At 44.6% G+C, this 10,834-nt stretch overlaps 1 protein-coding gene across 1 annotated transcript in view; it reads right to left on the bottom strand.

Moving 5' to 3' along the window:
- Window positions 1–979: 979 nt before the first annotated feature.
- The window catches only part of Onecut1 (one cut homeobox 1), a 15,691-nt gene continuing 5,836 nt past the window's right edge, over window positions 980–10,834 (bottom strand). The window contains exon 3 of the mRNA XM_013010086.1: window positions 980–1,318. Within this exon, the coding sequence (XP_012865540.1) occupies window positions 1,026–1,318 (293 nt within the window). The 3' untranslated portion in view covers window positions 980–1,025. The remainder of the gene's footprint in view (window positions 1,319–10,834) is intronic.

The following is a 10,834-nucleotide window of genomic DNA, read 5'->3' as shown; positions in this document are numbered from 1 at the left end:
GAAGCTACATTCTTTCTTGCCAGTTCTGAAAAACTCATATTTCAAATGCCTTCACGCGTCATAAATAATAGTTGTGAATCTATGTGTCATGTATCTTACGGCTCGAGCAGTTCATACGTATAACTTTACATAGTATCTTGTGTAAAAATAGCTTTGGTTATTAAAATCATTGTGATAAAATACCTGCACTATAATATTAAGTGTGTCTTTGGTACCTAGGTGGGTTTTTTTTTTTAATGGATGGGCTCTTGTTTCAGTTCTTAAAAAATAGCTGAACATTTCTTAACAAACAAAGAGAATGCATTGGTTTAGGCGTCATTCAAATTTTCTTTCCTGGGTTTGAATCTGCCCTATAGGTTGCCAGCCTGGCAGGTTCAAACATTAGACTCTGACAAGCAAAAACCATACTCCCAATTCAATGGACTCAGACAGCCTCATGCCACGGTGGTTGTACTCTTCTGGCACAACCCTTCCTGAAAAGCAGCCTTGCCTAAGTCCCAAACCACTGGTAATGGTGGTGGTGGTAGTGGTGGTGGTGTGCGTGTGTACATGTACACACGCACCCCCCCACACACACTTTACTGAGACACCATCCACTTTTATGGTGCTTTGGAACAGATGAGAAAGTTCAATCTTCAAAGATGTCCACCCGATCGCTCAGAATCACTGCGCTCCAAACCCCTACTTAGCCAAGCACGGCGAGGATGATCGTGGACCGAAGGCGTGCGCTCCAGTGGTTGCCCTGTTTCCAGTTCTTCTTGCCAAGTCTTCACCCCCACCCCACCCCCGTTGAAGTGTGTGTCTCCGAACAAAGTCAGAACGCAGATGAGCTTAAGTCTTTGGTTTCTTTGGACTATAAATATCACTTTTTTTTTCTCTCTCCTTCTTTTCATCTTCAAATATTTCTAAGTATAAACCTGCTATCTTGAGGTCCTGTGTCTTTTTTATTAAAAAAAAAGATTTATTCTTCTTACTTATGATTTAAAGCTTTTCCACCGAGGTTTGAGTTTGTGGGTCTCCTTCCTTCACGCTTTGGTACAAGTGCTGGATGATGAAGATGAGTTGCCTGAATTCGAACTGCCCTCGTCTTGCCACTTGTCCAGACTCCTCCTCCTGGCGTTCATGAAGAAGTTGCTGACGGTGCTCAGCTCCAATCCCAGCTGCTGGGAAATGGTGATTTGCAATTCTTTGGATGGACGCTTGTTTTCTTTGAATATTGCATGGAGAGTTCGTCGCTGCACATCTGTGAAGACCAACCGGGGCTTTTTGGGTGTATTGCCTCGATCCTTCCCGTGTTCTTGTTCTTTCCTTTTGCAAGCTGCAAAGAGACATAGAGCATGTGAGAACAGATTCGGGGCAGGGAGGGGGGGGGATGGGCAGGTCCAGGAAGGGACGATAGAATCTGTAGCTCAAGGGCACTGTTTTCCTTTTTATTTTTTTGTCGGTCGTGGGGCTTGAACTCTGGGCCTGGGCACTGTCCCTGAACTCTTCAGCTCAAGGCAAGTGCTCTACCACTTGAGCCACAGTGCCACTTCCAGTTTTCTGGTAGTTTATTGGAGATAAGAGTTTCATGGACTTTTCCTGCCTGGGCTGGCTTTGAACCTTGATCTTCAGATCTCAGCCTCCCGAGTAGCTAGGATTACAGGCAGGAGCCACTGGTGCCCAGCCATTGTGCCCACTTTAAAACATTCCCAATCTGTAGACCCTGCTGGGGCCTCTCTGTAATCCCAGCACTTGGAGAGTTAGAGTTAAGTGGATGAGGAATTGGAGGCCAGTCTGGGCTACTAAGCAAGACCATCATCTCAAATAAAACAAAAGAAAATAAAAAAAGATCCCTGGATTAGCCCTTAATAGCAGAGTAAACATCTCAGAATTCATGTGAGCTCAATTAACAAAGGGGGAACTTTGCGGGCAGTGGAGGCCTTATGATACCTTTTATCGCATATCCCAGAGAACACCTTGCTCTCCTTATAAAGCAAAGGCTGCAAAGGAAGTATTTATTAAATGCCCAGTTCCCTTAGAACACGGAGCTGCACATTGTGAGCCAAGTGAAGTTCTGTGTGTGTGTGTGTACGCACGTGCGTGTGCGCGCGCCCTAGTACTGGGACTTGAACTCAGGGGTCTATGTGCTGTTCCTTGGATTTCCACTCAAGGCTGGTGCTCTTCTACTTGAGCCACAGCTCCACTTTTGGCTTTTTGGGTGGTTAATTGGAGGTAAGAGTCTCGCAAACAAAAATCCTTAGATCTTGGCTTCCTGAGAAACTTAGAGTAGAGGCATGAGCCACCAGCACCTGACCTATTAAGGATTCTTAGATGAACTTGATTTCAGAAGAGCCTGGGGCTGGCTCTGAGGCCAGTGATAGTGTGATCTTGGGTTCTGGGCTTTAAGTCCTGTTACCTGTGGCCCCTAGTTCTTACTCTTATGCTCATGCCTGTAATTCTAGCTACTCGGGAGGCTGAGATCTGAGGATCAAGGTTTGAAGCCAGCCCAGGCAGGAAAGTCTGTGAGCATCTTTTCTCCAATTAAACACCAAAGCCAGTAGTGGAGGTGTGGCTCAAGAGGTAGAGTCTTAACCTTGAGTACAAATCTCAGGGACAGTGCTCATGCCCTGAGTTCAAGCCCCAGGACCGGCACACACACACACACACACACACACACACACACACACACACACACACAGTTTCTACTTTTGACTATAAATTGGAGCCAGCTGAAAAACACTAGAAACATGAGACCCTATGCCAAAGATACCAATTCAGCCTCTACGCATTCCTCCTACACACAAAACCGAAGAACTTCTATTCTAAAATCACACGTGAATTCTGCAGAATGAAGCTGCCTCCTCTGAACAATCCCAGCAGGACTGATTTTCAGAGTCAGTGCATAAGTCTGGGGTGGACACGGAGGTGCCGGGATGTTCAGTCCTGGACACCGAAGGCTTTGTTCTATGGTTCTGATGAAAGTGGAAATTGGGTAAGAGGTGTGTGGGGTGGGGGAGGGGAAGGGTCAGATTCTTGGCTGTGATCTCCCCCTCCCCCACCCCTCTGCACTGAGAACTGGACACAGGGTTCCCAAACACTGTAAGGTGCTCTACAACTGACTTGACCCCCTTTGGGTCTGGCGGTGAGATCTTTTAGCACCAGCTGACAGACCAACAGACAGACAGATCCCTTTCCATTTGTCCAAGTGTCTAAATTAGATGGCAGAGAGAGAGAGAGAGAGAGAGAGAGAAGGCAGTATGTCTGTGTCTTGCTCTGATGATGGACCACATTCAACAATCTATGCTATCTATTTTGGGAAGTGCTGCTCAAACTTTACCTGAACCAGAGTGACTTGGAGGGCAATTAGAATACAGATTCCTGGACTCCAGCACAGAGTTTGTGATTCAGTAGGATTTCTAACACGTTCTCAAGGGTTACTGACATGGGTATGGGAAAGGAGAAAGATCAGAAAACAAATCCTATCAAAAAATGTTTAAGCAGGCATATTGATGAGTATGTGTGGAGCAATGCTGACACTATCTCAGTGTCTTTCATGATTGTGCAAATGAGTGTGTTGTGTGTGGAGTGGGGGGAGTTGTCACTGTGGAGCAAAGGGCATACAAATAGGGGAACCTGGGAGGCAAGAAAAAGATCCTGTGCATATATAGTAAACTCTTTTTTTTTTTTTTTGGACAGTTCTGGGCTTGAACTCAGGGCCTGGGCACTTTCCCTGAGCTTCTTTTGCTCAAGGTTAGCACCCTACTGCTTGAGCCAGAGCACCACTTTCGGATTGTTTTCTGTTTGTGGTACTGAGGATTGGAACCCAGGGCTTCGTGTGCCTGCAAGGCAAGCATTCTACCAAAGCTGCCTGTGGTAAACTCTTGATATGGAGGGATATTTGGTTCCAAGACCAGCACTGAAAACCCATGTATAGGATTAGAACTCTAAAAATCACTCAGATTAACCTATAACACAGGTATAAGTAGGTCTAAGTGTTCATCACTGAAACTACATGGAGTAACTACATGATTGTCACACAAAATGGCCGTTGCCCATTTGCTAATGCTCACCAAACACAAGATCTCATTTCACGCTCTTTTCCCACAATGCCATCTACTTCTGCTACAGACACAATACCTTTCAAGAAATCTCAAACATCCTCCTTGTCATCTAAATGAAGCATATTGCATTCTTTATTGGCTTGGGAGGATTATTATAACTTCTACTTTGCCTTTTTGGGGCATCATCTGCTTTTTTGGGGGGGGCATATTGTATTTTCACAAAGTTAAGGGTAGGGAAACACCAGATTACACAACAATCTAAAAGCAACTGATGATAACTCAGGATTGATGGCAAGTTTCCCCACACATCAACTGAATTATGTAATATTCATGTAGAGATTATTTTTGTGTGTGTGTTCAAGATGGGTGCTGGAAGTTTAGACTTGTAATCCTAGCTACTCAGGAGGCTGAGATCTGAGAATCGCTGTTCATAGCCAGCCCAGGCAAGAAAGTCCAAGAGACTCTTATCTCCAATTAACCACTGGAAAATGGCAAGAGGAGCTGTGGCCCAAGTGGTTGAGCACTAGTCTTCAACAAAAAAAGAATGCTCAGAGAGCTTGAGTTCAAGCCTCAGGACCAGTACACACACACACACACACACACACACACACACACACACACTTGTGTTTGAAATTTCTTTTGATTTTTTTCATTACTATTTTTGTCCACGCTTGGTCAAATTCATGAATAAGGCAGACCTGCTTACTGTATTGCAATTGGAGGTGGAGGTATTGAGTAGGAACTCTTGATCCTTAAAATATGCACAGAAGCATGTATATAAACACGTTTATATGCACACATAGGTTATAGATGGTGTGTATACATATATACATATATTTGTGTGTGTTCAAACACAGATACACATATTTCTTGGCTTTGTTTGAGAAGGTATAAAAATAATCACCCTACCCAGGCGCTGGTGGCTCACGCCTGTAATCCTAGCTACTCAGGAGGCTGAGATCTGAGGATTGTGGTTCAAAGCCAGCCTGGGCAGGAAAGTCCGTGAGACTCTTATCTCCAATTAACCACCAAAAAACTGGAAGTAGCACTGTGGCTCAAGTGATAAGAGCACTAGCCTTGAGCTGAAGAGCGGAGGGACAGTGCCCAGGCCCAGAGTTCAAGCTCCACGACTGACAGAAAATAAAAAATAAAAATAAATTAAAAATCACCCTAATAGCAATGTATACATCTGTTCCCAGATCTTTGGCGTCTAACACTATACCCACCAAAATAAGCCAAGGCTCATCAGAGAAGCGTACAAATGAGGCTCAGGGAAACGTAGATAAGCTTAGCATATCCCTTTATGCCAGAGAAGGCCGGAGCAGATGTCAAATGACATAGGATCCAGGTTAGAGAGGCTAAGCAGCAGTCAAATCTGGGATGTTGTGAGCTCCAAAATACTTAAGTATAATAATAAAGCATTAGAGGCATGGCTCAGGTGGTAGCTCACCAGCCAATGAGCAAAAGAAAACCTCAGATATTGAGTTCAAGACCCAATCTCAGACAAAAAAAAAAAAGATAGAAATAACTTATAAGCCATTGGAGAGAAAGGAATGCGTGAGCTGACACACTGAAAAATGGACAAGCAAGAGAGAAGACAGGACTGTTTCTCACTGTCAAGAGCTACCAAACATGGCTGGAGTACTGCAAGGAAAAATCATGGTGAACCCACTGGGATAGAGACAAAGTCAGGCAAGATGCTCAGTAGATGCTCAATCCACGGGGAATTCTGATGAGTCTCTAAGGAATCACACCCTCATCCATCCAGCTTTCTAGATAAGAAAACATAAGCCCAATGGATTCATTAGAAAACATTTTTAAAAGATTTGAGCTGGGCGCTGGTGGCTCACACCGGTAATCCTAGCTACTCAGAGGGCTGAGATCTGAGGATCGGGGTTCCTGCCAGCACGGGCAGGAAATCCATGAGTCTCTGATCTCCAACAAATCACCAGAAAACCAGAAATGGCACTGTGGCTCAAGTGGTAGGGCGCTTGCCTTGAGCTGAAGAGCTGAGGGACAGAGCCCAGGTCCAGAGTTCAAGCCCCATGACCACACCACCACCACCAACAAAAGCCAGAAATGGAGCTGTGGCTAAAGCTCTTTAAAGCACAAGCCTTGAGGGATAAAAGTGTTCCAGGCCCTGAGTTGAAGCCCCAGCATCGTGGACACACAAACAAAATAAAGTGTCTTTCACTTAATCATGTGAGCAGGTTGGTAATAAGAGCCTATGGAGAAGCACCCGTCTTTTAATATCAAGTTTCAACCCAAGAGCTGTTTGTTATTTTGGATTGGGGGAGGTTGGAGGAGAAAAAAAAAAAAAAAACAACCTTGTAATTTTGTCCAGAAATGCTGACCAAACAGTACTGAGCTACTTCAGGTTCAAGTTTTCCTCCTCGCAGTCATTTTAATCAGCACTTCCCTCGTTTAATGAGCTTGTAATGCCATTACATAATCACCCAGCTCACTGGATTAATGATGAAAAGAGGAACTGATTTTTTCAGTTGCATCATTTGAAGTAAATGTTAACTTTCTTTCTGAGTCCTTAGTTAACCGCATTAGTGTGACAAATATGTCTTTGTCTAGCATAAGTAATTAGAATTTAATCACTTTAACTGCATCTTAATTACCCCAAATGAATTGAAAGGACATTTAATAGCAAAGATTAAATTGCCTTAATGAACGATTTTTGTGACTCCATCAATACTACTCTCACGCACTGGCATCGAGGTACTGGCACTGACCACTTTGGTCACTAGGTGGCGCGCTCCACTCGTTTGTTTATTTAATTTCCCCATTGATCTGTTTTCGAAGACAACAGGAAAGAAAGAAAGAAAGGGAGAAAGGAAGGAAGGAAGGAAGGAAAAAAAACAGAAAAAGAAAGAGAAAGAAAGAAAAAAGAAGGAAAGAAAGAAAGAGGAAGGAAGGAAGGAAGGAAGGAGGGATCCGTAGCCTTTATGATGTGCTTCTGATAACCTCTCTTTGGGACTATGAGATCATTCGCAGCTGTGAAAATGAAAAAGGGGTGATTTTCAGAAACTGTCGACTCTTGAGTTCCCTGTGGTATAAAGCAAAGGAAGAAGGGAAACACATGGGTGACTGGAAGCGTGCAATGTTGAAATGGAAATTGTAAGTTGTCCTCTGGACAATTGCCAACCTATATACAGAGCTTTAGCCAATTTATTATTTGGTGTGTGTGTGTGTGTGTGTGTGTGTGTGTGTGTGCGTGCAGAGTCTTGAAGTCTGAGTAACGAGCAAGCCTTGGAAAAGCAAGGCAGGTACTGACGTTGGGCCAAGAAATGTAATTGATGCCCTAGCATAGATCAGAATACCAAGGCTTCAAAGTATGGCGGGCCTGGGCCCTTGGGCCCTCCCCTAGGCCTGGGTCCCTGTGGACCATCTCTACCCACAGAACACTTCTAATGAGATAGGTCTTGCCCATCAATAATTGTTTAAGTGAACAAATGGATAGAGAGACATGGGTTCTATGTCTAGCTCTGTTACTACTTTGCATTCCCTCGGCTGCTTCTTCAGTGGAGAGTAATAAAAAGAAATCTCTTCTAAGCCTTGAAGAAAAAGAAATAATTTTTCATAAGTAACTCCCATTGAGATCCCCAGAGGGAAGATAGAAGCTCTCTGATATCCAGGCTTTTTATGTATAGGCTTTCTGGACTGGTTGTGATGGTGAATTAGAAACGACCACATTCTGACTGGATACACCTGACCTGGCAACAGAAGCATAGGCCAGAGGATAAGAAGGGTCTGGGCTTTGGATTATGTTCAGGTCATCATTGTTTCTCAGCTGTGTTTCCATAAGCTCATTAAAAGAAAGCAGCCAGAAAATTGTGGTAATTACTGGATGGGGGAGCTCTTAAAAAATTCCAATACTCAGGCCATATTCTATAAAAATTATCTCAGAAGCTGGCTTGGTGCTGGTGGTTCATGCCTGTAATCCTAGCTACTCAGGAGGTGAGATCTGAGGATCACAGTTCAAAGCCAGCCTGGGTAGGAAAGACCCTGAGACTCTTATCTCCAATAAGCCACTCAGAAAACCGGAAGTGGTGCTATGGCTCAAGTGGTAGAGCGCTTGCCTTGAGCTGAAGAGCTGAGGGATAGCACCCAGGCTCAGAGTTCAAGCCCCACGACCAACAATAAATAATAATAATAAAGAAATAAATAAAAATTACCTCAGAAGCCAAGCACCAGTACCTCACTCCTGTAATCCTAGACACGCAGGAGGCTGAGATCTGATGATCTCAGTTTGAAATTAGCCTGGACAGGAAAGTCCATGAGACTCTTATCTCCAATGAACCATCAAAAAGCCAGATGTGGAGCTGTGGCTTAAGTAGTAGAGTGAAAATTTCAAGTACAAAAAGCTCAAGGGGAAGCACCCTGGCCCTGAGTTCAAACCTCAGGAATGGCACAAAGAAATTACCTTGGGTTGCTGCAAAAACATTTGTTCTAAGTCTATTAGTGATTCTGATATGTATGACTCAGGAGCCATTGGTGTGGATAGTAAGTTGGTATCTCCAGGTGTACAACAAACCAACTGTGCTCAAGAAACTTAAGTTTCTTCCTCGTTCATTGCTTTGACAAATTCCATGGGTTGTCCTTGTGGGTCTGGTTCTATTCAGCTGCTATCTTATTAAACTTGTCCCATCTAAAGGAGAGCAAAATTCAAGAAGCTAATCTGTTCTGATTTTAAGATAATGTAACAGCTTTTGGGCAAGAGCAACATAGAATAGCAACAACCTATGCTAAAGAATTTGTACACTGCTCACATAACTCTATTCTATTTCAAGAGGATATTGAGCTTAAGTAGTATTAATGTAATTGTATTATAATCAAAACATAAAATTAAGAAGAGATAGAACATTGAGACTGTTAAATGCATTCACATCAGACACAATTTTTTTTTCTTTTTACTGGATCATATGGCTTATACTTCTTATGTAGGAATAATGAGGCTTTCTTCTCCTAATGATACTTATATTACTGAAATAGACATAAAATGGAAAAATATATATATTATACACACTTCTTTGTGGATTCTGGGGCTTGAACTCTGGGCCTAGGCGAAATCCTTGAGCTTCTTTTGCTCAAGGTAAGCACTCTACCACTTGAGCCACAGTGACACTTCCAGCGTTCTTGAGTAGTTTATTGGAGTTAAGGGTCCCACAGACTTTCCTGCCTGGGCTGGCTTTGAACCACATGGTCCTCAGATCTCAGCCTCTTGAATAGCTAGGGTTACAGGCCTGAGCTACCAGTGGCCATAGTTAGTAAATACTTGTTGGGTACATTTCTCCAGCATCAGAAATGATCTTTGAACAATCATTTCTTCCATGACATCCTCCTGCTACTGCTACCTTGGGTAGGGGCCCATTCCGTTTTGGCAAAATATGGACATTCTCCCCTTTTGATTAGGACTGAAGTGAAACTAGTCATTTCTCATTCTTGGCTGCGTTACAATATTAAGTACGGGTTTAAATATTCCCATCTATGGAGCTCACAAGGAGCGCCAAACACTGCCACCACGTGGACAAGACCTCGAACTGCCGAAGCGGGGGATCAAGACACAGCAGAGCCTCATTTAAATTACTGGAGAAGTTTTCTTTTTCTTACAATGGGGAATACGTTTTACTTGTTTGCTCTCCAAGAATCGCGTCTCTGGAGAACTTTGGGGAACAAGCATCTGTTTGATTAGCCGAATTGGTCATGAATGTGGAAGCGATGACCTAAAAAAGCTCCTGTAACAACCTTGGTAACACTGGTGTAACAATGATTAGAGATGACTGTGGATCTCCCCCTCCCCCCCAGCCCGGATCAAAGGGATTGAATCGAACGTTTTTAGCTTAATGATCCAACCCCTTGTCATACCCACTGGGATGTGATTTCCGATTTCGTAAGCAGGTGTGCACATGGGCTCAGACCTACACAAAGCTACCACGGAAGAACGACCCATCACCGGATCTTCGTGGATAGGTTTGATCTTTTCGATCGCCAGTAGTCCTGGTGGGGGCCTCCTGCTCCCATAAACTTTAGAATAGGAGCTGGTTAGCGTTTGTGTTCTCACCACAATTTAAGGCTTCCTAGCCTAGAGGGGACAATGCTAGATTAGGCCACAAGAGAGTAGGGTCTTGTCCAGGGTCCTGACGCCGCTGGAGGGATCGTCCTCCACCTCGCTTTCACCCACCCCACAGGAGAGGACTTAAAGACTTGGAAACGCAAGGCCTCGGGGCTGCTTTCTGTCTCCGTCAGCTTTCTAGGAGGGAAAACAGCGAAACAAAGAAGCCACTAATCCTCCCATCCGACCACTTCAGAAGGCCAAGGTTAACTTCTCTCTACTTTTTCACACACCCACACCCACATGGCATCAGGGCCCGACTCAGTGTGTGCAGGCTTGGCATCTGATCTGGGGGAAGCTAGAGTTGGGGTATGTGTTTGTAGGGCTGGAGATGTTCCCTCCATCAAACGGTAACCCTAAGCAGGAGAAGCGCAGTCAGTTCACGCCATACCTGGCACTTCCTCATCCACAGCCTCTTCCTAGCCAAACAGTCCCGGGTTTGAACATCACCAGGCCGACAAAGTGTTTCAACGAAACGACGACAAACAAACACACACACAGAGGCGGCCGGCAGGCTCGGCTCGCTCTGCCCGCTGAACCTCACTTAGCTGGGGGCCCGGCGGCGGCCGGCAGGGGGCGCGCGAAGCACCCTCGGCGCCGGCACCCAGTCCCGGTTCCCCGGAGCAAAGTGAACCCCCAGGAACAGTACATGTGTACGGTGGGGGGGGGG

Source organism: Dipodomys ordii, unplaced genomic scaffold (genome assembly GCF_000151885.1).
Source record: "Dipodomys ordii isolate 6190 unplaced genomic scaffold, Dord_2.0 Scaffold11, whole genome shotgun sequence".
Lineage (NCBI taxonomy): Eukaryota > Metazoa > Chordata > Mammalia > Rodentia > Heteromyidae > Dipodomys > Dipodomys ordii.
Note: the sequence above shows the minus strand (reverse complement) of the source record. Positions and strands in the feature narration are given on the sequence as shown.